At 40.2% G+C, this 24,739-nt stretch overlaps 2 protein-coding genes across 8 annotated transcripts in view; both read left to right on the top strand.

Annotated features, from left to right (window-relative positions):
* Positions 1–24,739, top strand: part of LOC128696499 (beta-1,3-galactosyltransferase 1) — a 59,334-nt gene that overhangs the window by 17,761 nt on the left and 16,834 nt on the right. For 3 of the 7 annotated variants that reach the window (XM_053787766.2, XM_070094749.1, XM_070094750.1), the window contains 2 exons: positions 10,651–10,746; positions 13,826–13,976. In XM_053787766.2, the coding sequence (XP_053643741.1) occupies positions 10,672–10,746; positions 13,826–13,976 (226 nt within the window). In that variant the 5' untranslated portion in view covers positions 10,651–10,671. Of the gene's footprint in view, positions 1–8,335; positions 8,929–10,650; positions 10,747–13,825; positions 13,977–24,739 lie in introns of all 7 variants that reach the window. The other 4 variants (XM_053787767.2, XM_070094751.1, XM_053787768.2 and 1 more) reach the window with 2 other exon arrangements.
* On the top strand, positions 12,323–13,810 carry LOC138854029 (anti-sigma-I factor RsgI2-like; the record flags this gene model as incomplete). Its single annotated transcript, XM_070094624.1, has 1 exon — positions 12,323–13,810. A coding segment is annotated over one exon (1,080 nt), but the record flags the coding sequence as incomplete, so codon positions are not given.

The raw sequence follows: 24,739 nt of genomic DNA, 5'->3' as shown, positions 1-24,739 counted from the left end.
TTTGTGCAAGTAGAATTAATACATTCTAGTTCATCAGACTAGTATATAGCCATTCCACCTCCTAATTGGTCTGGCCTACAGTTGTGTATAGCTGTGTAGCCAGGTATGAAATAGATGTTTGTAACATCATGTTTTAGCCATGTTTCAGTGAGAGTAATGATAAACATACTGACATTTAGGGAATTGAGTAGTACTTGAAAGTCATCATAGTGCTTGCTTAATGATCTGACACTATAATTGAATACTGTTTTGTTATTGTTGGCACTGAGTAGTGTCTTACCTGGAGTATACCTGGGAAGAGTTCTGGGGGTCAATGCCCCTGTGGCCTGGTCTGTGACCAGGCCTCATGGTGGATCAGGGCCTTATCAACCAGGCTGTTACTACTGGCCACACACAATCCAGCGTACAAACCACAGCCCGGCTGGTAAGGTACTGACTTTAGGTGCCTGCCCAGTGCCTGCTTAAAGGCAGCCAGGGGTCTGTTGCTAATCTCCCTTATGCATGCTGGGAGGCAGTTGAACAGCCTTGGGCCCTTAACACTTATTCTGTTGTCTCTTATCATGCTAGTGGCACCCCTGCTTTCATTGGGGGGATGTTGCATCGTCTGCTGAGTCTCTTGCTTTTGTAGGGAGTGATTTTCGTGTGCAAGTTTGGTACTAATCCCTCTAGCATTTTCCAAATGTATATAATCATGTATCTCTCCCACCTGTATTCTAGGGAGTACAGGTAGAGGAACTTCAAGCATTCCCAGTAGTTGAGGTGTTTTATTGCAGTTATGCATGCCCTGAAGGTTCTCTGTACATTTTCTAGGTCAGCCATTTAACCTGCTCTGGAAGGTGGTGTTAGTGTGCAGCAATATTCCAGCCTAGATATAACAAGTGACCTGAAGAGTGTCATGGGCCTGGCATACCTAGTTTTGAAGGCTCTCATTATTCCGTAATGCCCAGGCATGACAGTGGCTCCCTTTGCACTACAAATCATTGTAAACCCTCACTGTAAACTACCCATGTAAATATACTTCCTACAGTATGTCAACCTCATTGTAAACTTGCAAGGAAATAAACATTTTGAATTTACATTAATTCTTATGGGAAATATTATTTCGGATTTAGTCCGACTTTCTGGAATGGATTATGGCCAATAACCGAGGGTCAACTGTATTGTGCTCCATAAATCATGTAAAAATTAAGTAATGTGTACAATTTAGACAGTAACCTTCATAAATTTTCATTCTACTAGCTAGGTCACAAGTGCTCCCTCCACAGCCATATGAGAATTCTGTAAACTATAGATAACTATTGGCTCTTACTTTAAATTACCTGATACATTAGTGTACAGAAACAAGCTCATGGGATCCATTTCTGCCTTGTACTCACCTGTTTGTGGTTACAGGGGTTGAATCACAGCTCCTGGCCCTGCCAGGGTTATCATAGGTAGGTACCCACTTATCCACCCGGGATGGTTGTTTTAGTTTAAAAAACCCAGGCCTGACCTGGCATCTTAACTCTTAACCCCTTGACTGTCGCAACCCCAAGTCCTGAGGTGTCTCCTGGTGTCGCAAAAATTAAAAAAAAAAAAAAAAAATTCTTATGAAATGATAATCTTTTCTCAATGGTAATGACACCAAAAGTATGAAATTTGATGGAACACTTACGGAATTACGCTCTCGCGAAGTTAGCGACCTCAGCGATATTAACAAATTGGCAACTTCCCCCATTTTGAGCCCTATTTTCGGCCAATTCCATTGTTCCAGTCGATCAAACTCATAACTATTTCTTAAGAATTCCATTTGTTCTATCGATTGAGTACAAGAAACCACCCATTTACAGATTTCAACTACCCAATAAAGTGGTCAGAAATTGGCAATTTGGCCAATTTCACATAAATTAAAAAATATGTCAATTTCAAAATAGGGTCCAGAATGAACAATGCAGACATTCCTGGCTCTAAAATAACATTTTCTTTGTTCATCAGTCATGTCTCCAGGCCCCTCTGATATTACTCTTGCTTTCTATTTTGAATTTTTATTCAAACAAAAAATAGATTATTTACTGTTATGCAGACTACTGCAGTATTGTAATAATTGAATAAATAATGTCACCCCATTCATAACTACATGGACAGTGACATCATTTGTTTTCTTTTGAACATTGGCAAAAATCAAACATTTCCCCAACTTTGAGCTCCATTTCAAGGTTCTTTTCATAGTAAAACCAATCAAAATCACCTCTATTTCTATAATATGTTTTTCATTCTATCAAATGAGACCAAGAAAACGAGAATACAACCATAAATACTATATGAAAATGGACCACAAATTCTGCATTTTAATTAAAAAAAAAAAAGTCGGAGTTTTTTTTTCTCATTATGCACTGCGTGCTGCAGGATTTTTTTATATGGTGCACGCTGACCACACAGACCCATTCTCTCAAATGTGGGCCTACCAGCTTTTTCCTGCTTGATTTGAAGCTGCTAAAATTTATGAGTATATATACGTCAAACATGGTGGCTCGTAAGACGTATATATACGACCGAAACAGTCAGAGGGTTAAACTACAGGTCTCCCTCAACATTCACGAGGGTTAGGGGATCAAGATCCTCGCGAATGTTGAAAAATCGCGAATGTTTTGTTCCCCAATATATTGTAGGGAAATATAATATAATACTGCTTCCTTAACTTATTAAACCATGAACAATCAGAAAACACATGAAAACATTGTAAAATACATACACGTATTGTATATACATGCATGCTCCTCCCACTCATATTTGTCCAATCTCTTTTTAAAGCTACCCAAGGTCCTGTCGAAGCTAAAGCCTTGGGTAGTTTCAAATTTAGGTTGGATAAATACATGAGTGATAAGGGTTAGATTTGAATGGGACTTGCATGTGAGTAAATAGAATTATCAAAGCTTATTGCTTGGGTAGCATTTATTCTGTCAGTGGTTGGATTTGTGAAGGACCTGCTAAGTATAGGCCAACAGGCCTACTGCAGTGTTCCTCCTTTCTTATGTTCTTATGTTGATGAGTGGAACAGTCTGCCTAATATGGTTATAAGAACATAAAGGAGGAACACCAGTGGCATCATAAGGGTGGGGCAGGGGGGGGGCACCCCAGGTGACACCATAGCCTCTAAAGGTGACACTAATGCCCAAAACAGTGCTGCACCAACATTGGATAAGAATGCTTCGTTTATATAGAGCCTATTGTATGATTACAGAGTACAAATAGGCCTATATAGGGAAAATCATTGATTTTGATGATTGAAGGCAAGGAAATGTAAGATTAGATTCACTTAGATGTTACCTGTACTCAAGGTCAAATTGGAACTAGAGTTTCCCTGATATTGCAATGTTTTTCTTTGTTTTTCAATTTTATTTTTTTTGGGGGGGGCACTGTTGAAGATGAATAAATCTGGGATCTGTTGCCTGTACTCAAAGTGGTATTTGAGTTTGTTTCCTCAATATTACTACAATTATTTATTTTATCATTAATAAAGTTGAGAAGTATTCTGTTCAGTTTATGGCCCTTAAACGTTCTCATTGCTAAACATTAGTCATTGGTCATGCAGTACTGATGCAACTGGAGTTTACTCCCCCATCCCCCTGCCCTTGGATTTCATGGGGGTGACACCAAAGATGCCACCACAGGTGACACCAAAGATTCCGCCTCAGGTGACACCAACCCTAGCGACGCCTCTGAGGAACACTGCAGTAGGCCTGTTGACCCATACTAGGCAGGCCCTTCACAGTCCGTCACACTAACAGAATATTTGCCCAACTCAATTTTCAATGAGGAAATGTTATGGTGATACCGACAAGATGTGATATCACCATACCACATCTTGCCAGTGTTAGTTTAATATGTTTATTATGCACCCCATACCCATCCTGTGGGCGGTAGTCAAAAGATTACAGAGGTACATAATTGGTCCAGGGACTGGGCCTCAAAGTTTTGATAGCTGAGCAAGTTACAGAGGTAATGAATTCACAATTTACAAAGGTAATGAACTCACAATTTACAAAGGTAATGAACTCCAGGTAGGTCTAGTCACAATCATGACAAGTTACAAAGGTATTTACAGATTACAGAGGTACACAATGGGTCCAGGGACCGGGCTCCAAAGTTTTGATGGCTGAACTAGGTACAAGGTAATGAACTCACAAGTTACAAAGGTAATGAACTCACAAGTTACAAAGGTAATGAATACTGTAAGAATGGTTACTTACGTTTATACATGGCTGCAATCATGAACAAATTTTAGAGTAATGAGCAATTCACACTTCCACACCTGGTCACAACTGTAGTGAGTTATTGGTGCAAATGTTGATTGCTGAGTCTCTCTCACACACACACACACACACACACACACACACACACACACACACACACACATACAAATTCACACACACACACATACAAATTCATACACACACACACATAAACACACACACACACACACACACACACACACACACACACACACACACAAACTCATACACACACACACACACACACACTCATACACACACACACACACACTCATACACACACACACACACACTCATACACACACACACACTCATACACACACACACACTCATACACACACACACACTCATACTCACACACACTCACACACACACACATACACACACACACACACACACACACACACACACACACACACACACACACACACACACACACACACACACACACACACACACACACACACACACACACACATGCACATATGTGGTAATGCTTTATTTACAGCTAGCAAAGTCAGGGTATTTTTCCAGAATGGTCTGTAATATACCACTGTGGATAAAATACTTAGCCATTTCTTGAACACTTCTGAGTGAGTTGTTTCTAAATTCATTAATTTTATCACACTCCAGTACATAATGACGCAAGGTGTGACAATAATCCATCTGGCAAAGTTTACATTTCGTTTGGTCTACATCTGGTGGTGGTGATTTAACCTGCCAAAGATACATGTACTTGTAACCCAGCCGGAGCCGGGCGGTAGTGACATCCAAGAGTCTGCTTATTTTGTTGGATGCACCATAGACATGTAGCTCCTCCTGCATGATAGAATGATGATAGATGGACTCACTGTTGTCAATCTCCCTGAGCCTTAAGTCCATAAAATTCAGCTGAAGTTCTTTTCGTATTATTGTTCTCAAACTACTACCTGACAAGCCAAGATTGTAATCTACTCCCTCTTTGAAAGCATACAGCTTAGCCAATTTATCAGTTCTATCATGCATCTGAAGACCAATGTGAGATGGAATCCACAGCATGTGCACTCTGACTCCACTGTCCACAATCCTACCATACCTGTGTCTGGCTTCTGACACAAGCATGCCACAATTTATGCTTAATGAGTTGAGAGCATTTATGGATGACAGAGAATCAGTTACAATTAAACTGTCAATCTTTGATACATAGATGCATTTCAGTGCAAGGAGTATGGCAAACAGTTCTGTCTGAAGGGTTGAGGCCCAATTATTGATGCGTGCTCCAATTTCTTTAAGAGAGCCATCACTCTGTACGACAACAGCAGCACTACCAGCTGCACCAGTGGATTGGTGAACAGAACCATCAACGTAAATAATTTGCGAGAGTGTGTGCTGTGTGACTAAGTTATCAATACAGCTTAAGGCCTCATGTTTGGCTTCAAGGCGAAGTTTTGGTTGTGATTTAAGAAGTAGTTTGGGGGGAAATGGAGGAATGGTAGTTTGGAATGGGGTAATATTCCATGGAGCGGAGAAGTGCCGCTGTTGCCTTACTTGACATAGATCATGTATCTGATTCATGCGGAGGTCGGTTCCAGTCTTTTCGATCCATCTGGAGGAGTGTTCACCAGTGCTGAGGAAAGTTTGGAGGGCTTCTGTGCAGGGGTTTGAATGAGCTTGCCTGAGCATATTAACCCCAATTAGGATATTTCTTTCAGTAACACGATCTCTGATGCTTGGAATATCAAGTTCTTTTTGCATATTTAAAATTTTGGCAGTACGAGGGCATCCTAGGATGATCCTCATTGCTTCGTTCTGCAGTTTTTCCAGCCCTCCAAGTTTCCAGTCAGACACAAGAGCAAGTAGTGGCGCAGCATAATCAACCAATGATCTAATATAAGCAAGATACATCAGTGTACACCAGTGTACACAATTATATTCAAAACCAGACCACTTTTGCAATCACATGGTATAAATAACTGTATACCAAAGCGTTTCCTCTTGCTTGGTATATAGTGCTTGAATGACAGTCTACCTTTGAACAAAATCAAGGATTCATCAATAACAAGCTTCTTGAAGGGATAAAAATACATATAGCACTTTTGTTTCAGGTACATAAATACATTTCTGATCTTACATAACCTGTCATTTCTGTCAGGCCTTGTTTTGTCTGAGAAGTGTGGCATATGTAACAGTAGTAGAAATTGATTCACTGGTATAATGTCACTGAAACCTGGGGTTGAAATCAGGCATTCTGTCGACTAGTATGTGGTAACAGTGTGCTTATACACATGTGGCATAACTGTTATTGTGGCAAAGAACAGATACATCTCTGCCACGGTTGTGCCTTCCACTTGTGTAGGCGTGATATTGGTGAAACAGTTGTTTGCCATGGTGTATTTGACAGTGTCCATCAGGGATTCATAGAAGAATAACTGAAAGCATTCCAGTTCACTGGCATTGTTCCCAAGTGTACACGATGGCTGTATTCCACTTTGTGTTTCATTGAAGTGATGGGGATTAGGAAGAAAATTGGCACTGTGCTGCCAATCCCTGATGCAGTCTGCTGGTGGGTACTGGATATTGACAGATCGTTGTGGTTGTGCAGGTTGTGGGGGTGGTCGAGGGTGGCCTTTGTTGTGGCTGTGCCGAGTTTGTGGTGTGGGTAGCAGCATGGGCTGCTGCTGGTGCCACATGACTCATACCATCACCAACACCACCTGCTGCCCCACGCACATTATCCATCCCCACTGTAACAATGTCATCATCACCTTCACTATTAGTTCCTGGTGTAGGGTCACAGGATGTACTTGGAGATTTACTACTTCCCCTTGGAATGGCATGTGGCACACTACCAGAACGCATGCTGTGTCGTACATGCTGCCACTTCACTGGAGAATATTCTCCCTCACTGTCGCTACTGAAATTGCATTCATTAGCTTGGAAATCACTATCACTATCATTTTCACTGTGCACGTCTGAGGTGAAAGAGGAATAGTTTGCTCTTTCGCCCTGGTACAGATGAACGTGAATAAGACGGCCCAGCACAAGAGGTGGAAGGTTGTGGGTCATCTGGGTTTTTATCACTAATTATGTTATCCTGGGCACTGCTTTCAGTCACACCTTCCTCAAAACCTTGAAATTCACTTTCACTGGCACTTCCATCAGTGTTAGAACTATCACTTGGAAACAGAAGGCTCCCAGTTCGCTGCAGTGTAAGGAGCTTCTTACTGCGAGGCATGATGAAACAAGGCGTACTGAAATGGCCTTCCCACAGTGCCCTACCAGGTCGCCGATTTTTTTCATACTGGTCACACTCGTCATGCAGACCCATTCTCTCATGTGTGGGCCTACTAGCTTTCTCCCGCTGGTAGGCTGCTAGAATTTTTGCATATTAATACGTCAAAAACACTGGCTCATAAGACGTATATATACGACGAAAACAGTCAAAGGGTTAAGGTAAGTATTGTATGTACTGTGTACAGTACTCCCCCCATATCCAATGGGGGATACATTCCAATACCTACCATGGATACCCAAAACCCTGGATAGTAGCAAACCCCATTTTTCGTTTACATGCATATAATAGTTTAATTGATAAATTACTCACAATAAGTCAAGAATTAGCATTTTTTCTCTGATGTGAAGCACTTCATGACTTCTTTTAGGCTCTGAAGAACTGTCAGCATCACTACTTTTGCACTTTGGTGTCATTATTAAGCAAAATGATTTTACTTTGTTTTTTTATGCTTAATTGTATTGATATGATAGTGTAAACACATTTTCAGGTATTTTAGATGCATTTGATAATGAAAAAACCTCTTTTCCACCTGCCAGTGATTTTTGTGTATTGCATGGGGTCAGGAACCTAAGAGCTATACTAATGGGGGCCCTAGTATACAGAGCTTTGTCCAGAAATTCACAAGGAACTGACAGTGAAGCAGAGTGGTAGTGGTTGTGGTGGTGTGAGTACCGGGCTCCACAGGTGTTATTCAGGGTGATAATTTGCTACTTCTACACATGCAAGTGTTCAGGGCTCACACTGTTGGGGAAACTCACAAAATTCATTTCTATTATGCTGTAAATTCCAGTGATGAGGTGTAGCAGCAGTCAGCACAATGCAGGTGGCACTGAACACATGGTTAAGAACAAACAGCATTTGGAGGCAACGAGGGACCCACTTAATACTGTGAAGATTTCCTGTACCAATTAAGTGTGTTTGGGCATAAATCCTAAATATACCTGTGTCTTGGTGATGTGGCTAGGAGACACACCAACAGGATAGATTGTTGGTAGATGGATGCTGCTTGATTGCGACAATAAAGTACCATGTGACTTCCATCTTCCTTCCTCTCTGTGCATAAGATAACTACTGCAACCACCACTCTAACCAAAAATACCCAAAAAATGAACAAATGTACCTGATATAAAAATAGTCTTCCGAGGCTAATCCTAGAATTCATTGGCTATAATGGTACAGGCAGTGGGTTGATTGCTAGACCATACCAAGGCTGAGAGTCTAGTGAGAGAGTTGGGGAAGGGCATGTTGTTGGTAGGGTGTCTGGAGGAAGCTGAAGCATCTTTTGGACTCAGATCTAGATTTGAACTAAGCCCACTGGATGGCAGCACCAGGCCTAGGAGGCATGACATGAAATAGAAAGTTCAACAGGGGTTACATAAAATTGTAAGTTTTTATCAGATTCCACTCATTTTAGTCTTATTCCATTCAGAAAGATACACTTTTATTCTATAAGAAAGTTTTTTTTTTTTTTTCATAATCTTCCCCACACACAATTTTTATTTGCAGGAATGCACAGTTCAGGAGGTTAAGTAAAATACTGTACTGTATAACATTAATCTTAGCATAGCACGAGATTCTCAGTCCAGTTAAAAACTCATAGACTTGTGATACAAACTGAAATTTCTGTCCTGGAAAGTATTATCTTTGACTAGCATGCTGAAAATAACAAGCATGCTACACATTTGACTGCCAAGCATGCTACACATTTGACTGCCAAGCATGCTACACATTTGACTGCCAAGCATGCTACACATTTGACTCCTAAACATATATCTAAGCTGTTTCTCCATTACCTTCATTTTCTGCTATTTTTTCCTACAACTTTTATTTTCACATTTGTATATTCTTGCTGAGACAGTTATGAACCTTTGCATGTATTGCTTCCAAGTGTTAGTAAATTACCATGTGGGATTCTTAAGTAAATGCTTCTTCAAGAGTCTAACTTTTGAAGTTAATGTAAAATTATAATTAAAATAGCAATCTGTATACAGTTCAGAGATCCCTTGAGTTACAAAAGTCTTTAGTTATGATAATTTTGAGTTATGATTTACCCCATGTAAAATAATTCAGTTTTGAGTTACATTGAAAAATTTGATATGTATGTATGTGAGTGGGCCTCAGCCCAGAGACAAGACAGGGTGAGTGAGAGGGATGGGGGTGGGGTGGGGAGACAGGCAGGAAGGAGGAGGAGGAAGACTGTGTATCCGACACAGGCAGCAGGAGACTCTGAAAGTGTAGATGTTAATTGTTAAGTATACAACTTTTTACCAATCTCTGTTGTCTTGTTATGCCCTGCCCTGCCCTGCCCTGCCCTGCCCTGCCCTGCCCTGCCCTGCCCTGTCCTGCCAGCTCTGACCTACCTCCCCTTCCCAACACCACATCACTAACTCTTCAGTGTTGCATTTCTTGGGTCTTAGAAAGAATTACCATAAAACCACATAGTGCTGTATTTTCGGGCTCAAATTACAACAGTTTTGAGATATGATACATCTTACGGAATGGACTAATATAGTACATACATCAAGGGACCACTGTAGTGTATGTATCAAAAGATCTTACAGTTCATTATTTCTCAGGACCCACAGCAAGACTTAATTTGTGCTTTCAGGCTGTGTTGTTATGAAGTGAATTTTATTAAAAGTACTGTGCAGGCACTTCTCGAATTATGATCTGACTTGATGATGGTGCAAAAGCAATTAGTTACAGTAATTATTTGTTTGTTTACTCATTCAATGACAGTATGTACTTATTTATTTAGCATATACTCGTATCAGACTTACAATATTTTTGACTTACAATGGTTCATTTAATATAACCCCATCCTAAGTCGTGGAGAACCTGTAGTTACAAATAAACCAAACTTTAGAAAGGTAAGTTGAAACAGTGTTTCAGTCTGCCTTTGAACATTGTACCAATGGTCCAGAGCAGAATGAAACATCATTCTTACCTAAGATTCTGCAGCGCTCTGTTTTAATGTTACAATAGTTACTCATTGGCTTTGCTTTGTATCCTACATATTTTATTTATTTTGCCAGTCCATTTATGAGATCTGGTATTTTATGATTTTCATGTTGTGTTCTCATGTAGCTTGTTTATCTGCACCAGCACATGGCATGATTCCTTGAGATGTCTGAGTGTCCCTATCTGCCCCTTAGTAATGTACACTCTGATAACATGGATGGTGATCACCAGGACCAGCCTGTAAGTATTCCACTTGCTCTCACTTAAATCATTTGACCTGTAAAATTCAAGCAGAAATGTATAAACAAAAAATATTTCCTTTCATTCATAAAATTTCTAATGCTTTTATTACATTACTTTCAGAGAGATGCTTTCATGATGATAATAGACTTTTTTTTCCAAGAAAATACATTAACCCTTTAACTGTTTCAGTCGTATATATACGTCTAACGAGCCACCGTGTTTGACGTATACGTATATAGTACTCATAAATTCTAGCGGCTTCAAATCAAGCAGGAGAAAGCTGGTAGGCCCACATGTGAGAGAATGGGTCTTTGGTCAGTGTGCACCATATAAAAAAGAAATCCTGCAGCATGCAGTGCATAATGAGAAAAAAAAAAACTGACTTTTTTTTAATTAAGATGCCGACTTTGTGGTCTATTTTCGTATAGTATTTATGGGTGTATTCTCGTTTTCTTGGTCTCATTTGATAGAATGGAAAACATATTATAGAAATAGAGGTGATTTTGATTGGTTTTACTATGAAAAGAACCTTGAAATGTAGCTCAAAGCAGGGGAAATTTTTTATTTTTGCTGATGTTCAAAAGTAAACAAATGGTGTCATTTTCCAATAAATGTCCAAGTAGCCATTCTAATATGCAGTCATGAATGGGTTGATATTATTTATACAATTATTACAATATTGCAGTAGTCTGCATAACAGTAAATCTTCTATTTTTTGTTTGACTAAAAATTCAAATTAGAAAGCAAGATTAATATCAGAGGGGCCTGGAGACGTGACTGATGAACAAAGAAAATGTTATTTTAGAGCCAGGAATGTCTGTATTGTTCATTCTGGACCTTATTTTGAAATTGTCATATTTTTTAATTTTTGTGAAATTGGCCAGATTGCAAATTTCTGACCACTTTATTGGGTAGTTGAAATCGGTAAATGGGCAGTTTCTTGTACTCAATCGATAGAACAAATGGAGTTCTAAAGAAATAGCTATGAGTTTGGTCAACTGGAACAATGGAATTAGCCGAAAATAGGGCTTAGAGTGGGCAAAATCGCCAATTCGTAAATATCGCCGAGGTCGCTAACTTCACAAGAGCGTAATTCCGTCAGTTTTAAATCAAATTTCATTCTTTTATTGTCCTTACAATCAGGAAAAGATTCTCTATCATTTCATGTTTTTTTTTCTCGGAAATTTTGCGACACCAGGAGACACCTCAGGATTTGAGGTTGCGACAGTCAAGGGGTTAATTACAATAGCAGGTTAAAAGAATATATTTCCTTCAAGGAAATACCCATTTGTATTCATAGCATTTCTGGCAGATTTCAGCCACAACTGACACTAATAATAGAAAAATAAAAATACATTGAACATGTTTATATTGTGTATGTAACACACAACAATACTATATAAATTTACATGATATTGTAATAATAATAATATGAAATAATCATTATTTCAAGAAAGTTCATGATACAACATGATTTGACCTTACTGGAATGCTTGATAGAAAGTAACACTCACCCTCACATTACACCCTCCCTCACATTACACCCTCCCTCACATTACACCCTCCCTCACATTACACCCTCATTCACATTACACCCTCATTCACATTACACCACTCCCTCACATTACACCACACCCTCACACCACACCCTCATATTACACCACACTCTCACATTACACCACACTCTCACATTACACCACACCCTCACATTGCACCACACCCTCACATTATACCACACACATTACACCACTCCTTCACATTACACCACTCCCTCACATTACACCACTCCCTCACATTACACCACTCCCTCACATTACACCACTCCCTCACATTACACCACTCCCTCACATTACACCACTCCCTCACACCCTCACATTACACCACACCCTCACATTACACCACACCCTCACATTACACCACACCCTCGCATTACACCACACCCTCACATTACACCGCTCCCTCACATTACACCACTCCCTCACATTACACCACTCCCTCACATTACACCACTCCCTCACATTACACCCACCCTCACATTACACCCTCATTCACATTACCCCCTCACATTACACCACACCCTCACATTACACCACACCCTCACATTACACCACACCCTCACATTACACCACACACATTACACTACACCCTCACATTAAACCCACCCTCACATTACACCCTCATTCACATTACCCCCCTCACATTACACTACACCCTCACATTACACCACACCCTCACATTACTTCATGCCCTCACATTACTCCACACCCTCACATTACTCCACACCCTCACATTACTCCACACCCTCACATTACACCACACCCTCACATTACACCACTCCCTCACATTACTTCATGCCCTCACATTACTCCACACCCTCACATTACTCCACACCCTCACATTACTCCACACCCTCACATTACACCACATCCTCACATTACACCACATCCTCACATTACACCACACCCTCACATTACACCTCACCCTCACATTACACCCTCCCTCATATCACACCACCACACCCTCACATCACACCACACCCTTGACACACCACACTCTCACATCACACCACACTCACATAATACAACCTCCATCACATTACACCACACCCTCACATAACACATCCTCCATCATATCACACCACACCCTCACATAACACATCCTCCATCATATCACACCACACCCTCACATCACGCCACACTCCCTCACATGCCACACTCTTGACACACCCTCCATCACATCACACCACACCTTTGACACACCATCACATCATATGTCATGCCACACCCTCATACCTCTCCCTCCCTCACATCACACCATCTCACGTGCCACTTCCCCATACCTCTTCCTCCTTCACACAATTATACACACCACTCCCTTCCCACATATATTCCTCTCCCTCCCTCTTCTCCTTCCCTCATTCTTCCCTCTCCCTCCTTTTTCCCTTGTTTCCTGCCTCTCTGCCTGCCACTCTCATACCCCTTCCCTTTGTTCCTGTTTAAACTCTGGAGACTATTTTTGCCTAATTTTTGGTTATCTTTGTATAAAACATTTGTCAATCTGTTTTTTGTCACTACAGATGGTCAACCTGTGGCTTGGAAGGACAGTCCATCGCTCCTATGTTAGCCGCAGAGCTGTGTGTTCACAGCCTGCCTTTGTGGCATTAATCCTTGTATCAATCTTTATCTTCCTTTTCTTTCAATTGGTCAACGTTGTGCCCCACAAACCAGGTCAGTTTTTACATTACTCTTTTAACCATTTAGGTATAAGGATGTGGAGAAGAGTATACATACTCATATATCTTTAATATATGTAGTCTTGCTTATGTAGTACATTTGATTTGAATGAATGTCTTGGGAAGTTGAAAACATGGCAGTACTGTGTAGGTCGAAATTGGTAGTACAGTATTTAAGTAACCCTTTCAGGGTCAAGGTCCCTGCTCTCAAACTTGCTCTCAGTGTCAAAGAATTTTTGAAAAAAAAAACAAAAAAAAAAATATGAAATGATGGAGAATCTTTTTACGAAGGTAATGAAACCAAAAGTATGAAATTTGATGGAAAACTTATGGAATTACACCCTTGTAAAGTTGGCGGCCTTGGAGATACTTAAGCATTGGCAATTTCGTGCACTTTATGCCCTATTTTTAACCAATTCCATTGTTTCAGTTGACCAAACTCATAGCTGTTTCACTAATATTCCTTCTGTTCTATCAATAGAGTACAAAAAACTGCCCATTTACCTATTTCAACTACCTAATAAAGTGGTCAGAAATCAGTAATTTGGCCAATTTCACAAAAATTCAAAAATTGCCAATTTAAAAGCAGGGTACAGAATGAACAGTGTAGACATTCCTGGCACTAAAAAAAACATTTCCTCTGTTCCTTAGCCACGTCTCTAGGCCTCTCTTTATTACACTTGCTTTCCATTTTGAATTTTTATTCACACAAAAAAAATCAAAGATTAACTGTTATGCAGACTACTGCATTATTGTAATAATTGTATAAATAATATCAGTGCACTCCTAAATGAGTATTAGACTGGCCAGCTGAATGTGTATTGGACAAGTGACATAATTTGTGTACAGTAGGGCCCCACTTATACGGCAGGTTAGGTTCCAGGCTGCCACCGCAAAGCAGACATCACTGGAAAGCAGAACACCATTTTTTCCACTTATAAATGCATATAAATGCTAGATAACAAGTAAAATACACACACACAGTAGTACACTTAAAATATTTGTCTTAATGTAGGGCAAAAGGTGAGTAGCATTTATTGTAAGAAGTCAGATGTGGGAGGTAGGGTAGCCTGCCTGGCCACCCAACCTACTATGACACTTAAAGCACCCTAGAGTGATAAAATGCATGTACAGTGCACTCATTACTTACCTTTAAATATTTGTAGTCTTAATGTAGGGTGAGAGGTAAGTAAGGAAGATAAAAAACGAATGAACAAGAGAGAGAGAAGAAGTAAGAGGATAGAGCCGCAGAGTACATACGTAAACAAACGCATCTGGTTATGGTTGATACACATTCATACAAACACCTTACATTGTGTACAAGTTGTCTCCACAGTGGTACAGTAGAATAAATAAAGAGCAACACTTCCATTCTCATGTAACATCATTTTTGAAGGAATGATCCTCTGACAAGTTAATACAGAAGAGTAAATAAACAGCAACACTCATGCAACACGCCATTTTTAGAGTGAACGATATTATTATTATAATCACAAGAAGCGCTAAACCCACAAGGGTCGTGAATAGCTATAGATAGAGCGAAAGCATACGAAAGAAGTATTTTTCTGCAGTTAAGTAACTGGTGTTTGACTTGAGAAAGCATAATTCTTCCAACACTAGTACAAACCACTTGGTAAACATCTCATATTTGTCAGTTTTTATACTGTGGCTGCGTGTATCATGTTTATATGTTACGTAGCATGTTTATCATATAATTTTGAAAAAAAATATCATAGATGGATTAATGGAAATGTCTATATTAATGTAATATACAACATTTAATGCACCCAAGAGATTATTAATATAGCGTCAAGAGTAGAGAGAGACTTTGTGATTTTAATGTGTACCTACACACCAGCACAGTGTGTAAGTGTATTTAGGTACAGGTACACATAAGTATAATTATCAGAGTATATATAAAATATGCAATAACTTTAATACACTTGAAATTTTGGAAAATTTCCAGACATAATAGAGATGTGCTCACAGAGAATGCAAAGAAACCAGGTGGAGCGAGTCGTATTAGAAAGACTGGGAGGCGTATAGCAAGTTTTGGTCATAATTTGAAATTGCTGTATTAGCGGAACACCGTCAGGTGAAATGCCTTAAAGTGTGGCCCTACTGTACTCTGGAATATTGGCAAAAATCAAACATTTCCATTACTTTGAGTTTAATTTCAAGATACTTTGTCCTTAACCCTTTCAGGGTTGGTGCCATGCTAGTACAGCTTATGTGCCAAGGTTGGTGCCGTACTAGTACACATAAATTATAGCGTCCTCAAATCAAGCAGGAAAAGGCTGGTAGTCCTGGATGCGAGAGAATGGGTCTCCATGGTCAGTGTGCGCGGTATGAAAAAATATCGGGGACCAAGTGGTGCATTGTGGGAAAGCCATTTTATTACACCTTGTTCACCATGTCTAATGGTAAGAAACTCCTCACTCCTCGGCTAATTGGGGCTCTTTAGTTCCCAAGCGACAGTTCAAACACAGATGGAAGTGTCAGTGAAGATGAATTTCATGGTTTTGAGGAATTTGTGACCAAAAGCAATCCCCAGGGAACCAACCTGAAGGAAGGAAGGAAGGTAGAAGAAAGGGAGGAAAGAAGGAAGAGATGAGAGGAAGAAAGGAAGAGATGAGGGAAGGAAGGAAGGAGGGAAGAAAGGAAGGAGACCATCAACCTAGGATAACTCAAAAAATTCAGACAGTGATTTATTTCCGTGTGGGTTGGTGGGGTGGGGAGGAAGGGATGGGTATTGACAGGCAGTGAGGGTGGTGAATGGTAGTGTTATTTGTCGTGGTGACACTAATTACATTGGTGACTCTTCATACTTACAGTGCCACCCCTACACAACAACTACAGTAGGGCCCCGCTTTACGGCTTTCCGCTAATATGATCATTTCAGATTATGACCAAAACTCGCTATACGGCTCCCCCACCTGACTTTCTAATACGGTCACCGCGCCCCACCCTGTTTGTTTACATTCTCTGTGAGATCCGCAAGCACTAAGTCTCTCCATTATGTCTGGAAACTCCAAAATTTCAAGTGTTTTTAAAAGTTATTTCATATTTTATATATACTCTGATAATTATACTTGTGTAAATGATAATGGGAGCCCTTTGATTGAACTTTGTATAGAAAGGGGTTTAGTTATAGGTAATACATATTTTAAGAAAAAGAGGATAAATAAGTATACACGATATGATGTAGGGCGAAATGACAGTAGTTTGTTGGATTATGTATTGGTAGGTAGTAGGTTGGTAGACAGCAACCACCCAGGGAAGTACTACCGTCCTGCCAGATGACTGTGAAACAGAAACCTGTAACTGTTTTGCATGATGGTAGAATTGCTGGTTTCTTTTTCTGTCTCATAAACACGCTAGATAACAGGGATATCTTGCTACTCCTACTTACACTTTGGTCACACTTCACAGACACGCACATGCATATATATATACATACATCTAGGTTTTTCTCCTTTTTCTAAATAGCTCTTGTTCCTCTTTATTTCTTCTATTGTCCATGGGGAAGTGGAAAAGAATCTTTCCTCCATAAGCCATGCGTGTCGTATGAGACGACTAAAATGCCGGGAGCAATGGGCTAGTAACCCCTTCTCCTGTAGACATTTACTAAAAAAGAGAAGAAGAAAAACTATAAAACTGGGATGCTTAAATGTGCGTGGATGTAGTGCGGATGATAAGAAACAGATGATTGCTGATGTTATGAATGAAAAGAAGTTGGATGTCCTGGCCCTAAGCGAAACAAAGCTGAAGGGGGTAGGGGAGTTTCGGTGGGGGGAAATAAATGGGATTAAATCTGGAGTATCTGAGAGAGTTAGAGCAAAGGAAGGGGTAGCAGTAATGTTGAATGATCAGTTATGGAAGGAGAAAAGAGAATATGAATGTGTAAATTCAAGAATTATGTGGATTAAAGTAAAGGTTGGATGCGAGAAGTGGGTCATAATAAGCGTGTATGCACCTGGAGAAGAGAGGAATGCAGAGGAGAGAGAGAGATTTTGGGAGATGTTAAGTGAATGTATAGGAGCCTTTGAACCAAGTGAGAGAGTAATTGTGGTAGGGGACCTGAATGCTAAAGTAGGAGAAACTTTTAGAGAGGGTGTGGTAGGTAAGTTTGAGGTGCCAGGTGTAAATGATAATGGGAGCCCTTTGATTGAACTTTGTATAGAAAGGGGTTTAGTTATAGGTAATACATATTTTAAGAAAAAGAGGATAAATAAGTATACAAGATATGATGTAGGGCGAAATGACAGTAGTTTGTTGGATTATGTATTGGTAGATAAAAGACTGTTGAGTAGACTTCAGGATGTACATGTTTATAGAGGGGCCACAGATATATCAGATCACTTTCTAGTTGTAGCTACACTGAGAGTAAAAGGTAGATGGGATACAAGGAGAATAGAAGCATCAGGGAAGAGAGAGGTGAAGGTTTATAAACTAAAAGAGGAGGCAGATAGGGTAAGATATAAACAGCTATTGGAGGATAGATGGGCTAATGAGAGCATAGGCAATGGGGTCGAAGAGGTATGGGGTAGGTTTAAAAATGTAGTGTTAGAGTGTTCAGCAGAAGTTTGTGGTTACAGGAAAGTGGGTGCAGGAGGGAAGAGGAGCGATTGGTGGAATGATGATGTGAAGAGAGTAGTAAGGGAGAAAAAGTTAGCATATGAGAAGTTTTTACAAAGTAGAAGTGATGCAAGGAGGAAAGAGTATATGGAGAAAAAGAGAGAGGTTAAGAGAGTGGTGAAGCAATGTAAAAAGAGAGCAAATGAGAGAGTGGGTGAGATGTTATCAACAAATTTTGTTGAAAATAAGAAAAAGTTTTGGAGTGAGATTAACAAGTTAAGAAAGCCTAGAGAACAAATGGATTTGTTAGTTAAAAATAGGAGAGGAGAGTTATTAAATGGAGAGTTAGAGGTATTGGGAAGATGGAGGGAATATTTTGAGGAATTGTTAAATGTTGATGAAGATAGGGAAGCTGTGATTTCGTGTATAGGGCAAGGAGGAACAACATCTTGTAGGAGTGAGGAAGAGCCAGTTGTGAGTGTGGGGGAAGTTCGTGAGGCAGTAGGTAAAATGAAAGGGGGTAAGGCAGCCGGGATTGATGGGATAAAGATAGAAATGTTAAAAGCAGGTGGGGATATAGTTTTGGAGTGGTTGTTGCAATTATTTAATAAATGTATGGAAGAGGGTAAGGTACTTAGGGATTGACAGAGAGCATGCATAGTTCCTTTGTATAAAGGCAAAGGGGATAAAAGAGAGTGCAAAAATTATAGGGGGATAAGTCTGTTGAGTATACCTGGTAAAGTGTATGGTAGAGTTATTATTGAAAGAATTAAGAGTAAGACGGAGAATAGGATAGCAGATGAACAAGGAGGCTTTAGGAAAGGTAGGGGGTGTGTGGACCAGGTGTTTACAGTGAAACATATAAGTGAACAGTATTTAGATAAGGCTAAAGAGGTCTTTGTGGCATTTATGGATTTGGAAAAGGCATATGACAGGGTGGATAGGGGGGCAATGTGGCAGATGTTGCAGGTGTATGGTGGGAATAAATGGTATAAAATACCGACACAATGGAAATATAAACACAAATGCAGTATAATGTGATCCTTTATTGACAACGTTTCACCCACACAGTGGGCTTTTTCAAGTCACACACGGATCTACCTGGGGTTGGAAGGTACGAGAGTATTTATAGTCATGTTCAGAATGTTGAGGTCAGGTGGAGAATGCTGCATCTGATGATCTACCACTGCAGAAGGTCTAAAACTTGTCCAATACCCCTGCCAAGCTACCCAAAACTCTATAACCCCACCCGGTAGATCATCAGATGCAGCATTCTCCACCTGACCTCAACATTCTGAACATGACTATAAATACTCTCGTACCTTCCAACCCCAGGTAGATCCGTGTGTGACTTGAAAAAGCCCACTGTGTGGGTGAAACGTTGTCAATAAAGGATCACATTATACTGCATTTGTGTTTATATTTCCAGGTGTATGGTGTAGGAGGTAGGTTACTGAAAGCAGTGAAGAGTTTTTACGAGGATAGTGAGGCTCAAGTTAGAGTATGTAGGAAAGAAGGAAATTATTTCCCAGTAAAAGTAGGCCTTAGACAAGGATGTGTGATGTCACCGTGGTTGTTTAATATATTTATAGATGGGGTTGTAAGAGAAGTAAATGCGAGGGTCTTGGCAAGAGGCGTGGAGTTAAAAGATAAAGAATCACACATAAAGTGGGAGTTGTCACAGTTGCTCTTTGCTGATGACACTGTGCTCTTGGGAGATTCTGAAGAGAAGTTGCAGAGATTGGTGGATGAATTTGGTAGGGTGTGCAAAAGAAGAAAATTGAAAGTGAATACAGGAAAGAGTAAGGTTATGAGGATAACAAAAAGATTAGGTGATGAAAGATTGGATATCAGATTGGAGGGAGAGAGTATGGAGGAGGTGAATGTATTCAGATATTTGGGAGTGGACGTGTCAGCGGATGGGTCTATGAAAGATGAGGTGAATCATAGAATTGATGAGGGGAAAAGGGTGATTGGTGCACTTAGGAGTCTGTGGAGACAAAGAACTTTGTCCTTGGAGGCAAAGAGGGGAATGTATGAGAGTATAGTTTTACCAACGCTCTTATATGGGTGTGAAGCATGGGTGATGAATGTTGCAGCGAGGAGAAGGCTGGAGGCAGTGGAGATGTCATGTCTGAGAGCAATGTGTGGTGTGAATATAATGCAGAGAATTCGTAGTTTGGAAGTTAGGAGGAGGTGTGGGATTACCAAAACTGTTGTCCAGAGGGCTGAGGAAGGGTTGTTGAGGTGGTTCGTACATGTGGAGAGAACGGAGCGAAACAGAATAACTTCAAGAGTGTATCAGTCTGTAGTGGAAGGAAGGTGGGTCGGCCTAGGAAAGGTTGGAGGGAGGGGGTAAAGGAGGTTTTGTGTGCGAGGGGCTTGGACTTCCAGCAGGCATGCGTGAGCATGTTTGATAGGAGTGAATGGAGACAAATGGTTTTTAATACTTGACGTGCTGTTGGAGTGTGAGCAAAGTAACATTTATGAAGGGGTTCAGGGAAACCGGCAGGCCGGACTTGAGTCCTGGAGATGGGAAGTACAGTGCCTGCACTCTGAAGGAGGGGTGTTAATGTTGCAGTTTAAAAACTGTAGTGTAAAGCACCCTTCTGGCAAGACAGTGATGGAGTGAGTGATGGTGGAAGTTTTTCTTTTTTGGGCCACCCTGCCTTGGTGGGAATCGGCCAGTGTGATAATAAAAAAAAAAAAAAAAAAAAGATAAAAGTCTGTTGAGTAAACTTCAGGATGTACATGTTTATAGAGGGGCCACAGATATATCCGATCACTTTCTAGTTGTAGCTACACTGAGAGTAAAAGGTAGATGGGATACAAGGAGAATAGAAGCATCAGGGAAGAGAGAGGTGAAGGTTTATAAACTAGAAGAGGAGGCAGTTAGGGTAAGATATAAACAGCTATTGGAGGATAGATGGGCTAATGAGAGCATAGGCAATGGGGTCAAAGAGGTATGGGGTAGGTTTAAAAATATAGTGTTAGTGTGTTCAGCAGAAGTTTGTGGTTTCAGGAAAGTGGGTGCGGGAGGGAAGAGGAGCGATTGGTGGAATGATGATGTAAAGAGAGTAGTAAGGGAGAAAAAGTTAGCATATGAGAAGTTTTTACAAAGTAGAAGTGATGCAAGGAGGGAAGAGTATATGGAGAAAAAGACAGAGGTTAAGAGAGTGGTGAAGCAATGTAAAAAGAGAGCAAATGAGAGAGTGGGTGAGATGTTATCAACAAATTTTGTTGAAAATAAGAAAAAGTTTTGGAGTGAGATTAACAAGTTAAGGAAGCCTAGAGAACAAATGGATTTGTCAGTTAAAAATAGGAGAGGAGAGTTATTAAATGGAGAGTTAGAGGTATTGGGAAGATGGAGGGAATATTTTGAGGAATTGTTAAATGTTGATGAAGATAGGGAAGCTGTGATTTTGTGTATAGGGCAAGGAGGAATAACATCTTGTAGGAGTGAGGAAGAGCCAGTTGTGAGTGTGGGGGAAGTTCGTGAGGCAGTAGGTAAAATGAAAGGAGGTAAGGCAGCCGGGATTGATGGGATAAAGATAGAAATGTTAAAAGCAGGTGGGGATATAGTTTTGGAGTGGTTGGTGCAATTATTTAATAAATGTATGGAAGAGGGTAAGGTAACTAGGGATTGGCAGAGAGCATGCATAGTTCCTTTGTATAAAGGCAAAGGGGACAAAAGAGAGTGCGAAAATTATAGGGGGATAAGTCTGTTGAGTATACCTGGTAAAGTGTATGGTAGAGTTATTATTGAAAGAATTAAGAGTAAGACGGAGAATAGGATAGCCGATGAGCAAGGAGGCTTTAGGAAAGGTAGGGGGTGTGTGGACCAGGTGTTTACAGTGAAACATATAAGTGAACAGTATTTAGATAAGGCTAAAGAGGTCTTTGTGGCATTTATGGATTTGGAAAAGGCATATGACAGGGTGGATAGGGGGGCAATGTGGCAGATGTTGCAGGTGTATGGTGTAGGAGGTAGGTTACTGAAATCAGTGAACAGTTTTTACGAGGATAGTGAGCCTCAAGTTAGAGTATGTAGGAAAGAGGAAAATTATTTCCCAGTAAAAGTAGGCCTTAGACAAGGATGTGTGATGTCGCCGTGGTTGTTTTAATATATTTATAGATGGGGTTGTAAGAGAAGTAAATGCGAGGGTCTTGGCAAGAGGGGTGGAGTTAAAAGATAAAGAATCACACATAAAGTGGGAGTTGTCACAGTTGCTCTTTGCTGATGACACTGTGCTCTTGGGAGATTCTAAAGAGAAGTTGCAGAGATTGGTGGATGAATTTGGTAGGGTGTGCAAAAGAAGAAAATTAAAAGTGAATACAGGAAAGAGTAAGGTAATGAGGATAACAAAAAGATTAGGTGATGAAAGATTGGATATCAGATTGTAGGGAGAGAGTATGGAGGAGGTGAATGTGTTCAGATATTTGGGAGTGGATGTGTCAGTGGATGGGTCTATGAAAGATGAGGTGAATCATAGAATTGATGAGGGGAAAAGGTTGAGTGGTGCACTTAGGAGTCTGTGGAGACAAAGAACTTTGTCCTTGGAGGCAAAGAGGGGAATGTATGAGAGTATAGTTTTACCAACGCTCTTATATGGGTGTGAAGCATGGGTGATGAATGTTGCAGCAAGGAGAAGGCTGGAGGCAGTGGAGATGTCATGTCTGAGGGCAATGTGTGGTGTGAATATACGTAATGCAGAGAATTCGTAGTTTGGAAGTTAGGAGGAGGTGCGGGATTACCAAAACTTGTCCAGAGGGCTGAGGAAGGGTTGTTGAGGTAGTTTGGACATGTAGAGAGAATGGAGCGAAACAGAGTGACTTCAAGAGTGTATCAGTCTGTAGTGGAAGGAAGGCGGGGTAGGGGTCGGCCTAGGAAAGGTTGGAGGGAGGGGTTAAAGGAGGTTTTGTGTGCGAGGGGCTTGGACTTCCAGCAGGCATGCGTGAGCATGTTTGATAGGAGTGAATGGAGACAAATGGTTTTTAATACTTGACGTGCTGTTGGAGTGTGAGCAAAGTAACATTTATGAAGGGGTTCAGGGAAACCGGCAGGCCGGACTTGAGTCCTGGAGATGGGAAGTACAGTGCCTGCACTCTGAAGGAGGGGTGTTAATGTTGCAGTTTAAAAACTGTAGTGTAAAGCACCCTTCTGGCAAGACAGTGATGGAGTGAATGATGGTGAAAGTTTTTCTTTCAGGCCACCCTGCCTTGGTGGGAATCAGCCAGTGTGATGATAAAAAAAAAAAATATATACCTGTACCTAAATAAACTTACTGTGCTGGCATGTAGGTACATATTAAAATCAATAAGAGTGTCTTATGTCTTGAGACGTCATATTAGTAATGATAATAATAATCACCGAGTCTCGTTTAACCCTTTCAGGGTCCGTCCCGTAGATCTACGGCTTTACGTTCAGGGTCCAAACCGTAGATCTACGTCATGAGCTCAGCTCACTCTGATGAACTGTGATATGAGAGAATACATCTATGTGCTATGTGTGCACCACATAAAACAGATCCTGCAGCACACTGTGTATAATGAGAGAAAAAAAAACTGAAATCATGATTTTTCGATTAAAACAGGGAATTTGCAGTGTTTTTTCGTATGTTTTTTGTAGTTGCATTTGCGATTTCTTGGTCTCATTTGATACAATGGAAGGCATATTACAGAAATAGAGATGATTTTGATTGGTTTTAGCACTGGAAATGGCTCGAAACTGAGCTCAAAGTAGCAGAAATGTTAAATTTTTGCCGATATTCAAGAGTAAACAAACGACCTCACACGTCTAATACACACCAGCTGGTGGGTCTAATATGCATTCAAAAATATGGTGATGATATTTATACAATTATTACCGTATTGCATAACAGTAAATCTTCTATTTTTTGGTGTGAATAAAAATTCATTATGTGAATAAAAAATCAAAATGGAATTTATTTGTAAAACCTCAAAACATAACTAATGAACAGAGAAAATGTTAGTTTAGTTCCAGGAATATCTACATTGTTTATTCTGGACACTATTTTGAAATTGGAATATTTTGAACTTTGTGTTAAATTGGCCAAATTAACAATTTCCTCTCACTTTAATTTGTAGTTGAAACAGTTGACTTGGCGATTTCTTGTGCTCAATCGATAGAATAGAAGTAATACTAGTGAAATAGCTAAG

The sequence above is a fragment of the Cherax quadricarinatus genome, chromosome 47, assembly GCF_038502225.1.
Source record: "Cherax quadricarinatus isolate ZL_2023a chromosome 47, ASM3850222v1, whole genome shotgun sequence".
NCBI classification, from domain to species: domain Eukaryota; kingdom Metazoa; phylum Arthropoda; class Malacostraca; order Decapoda; family Parastacidae; genus Cherax; species Cherax quadricarinatus.
The sequence above is the reverse complement of the archived record's forward strand: the minus strand, read 5'-3'. Positions and strand labels throughout refer to the sequence as shown.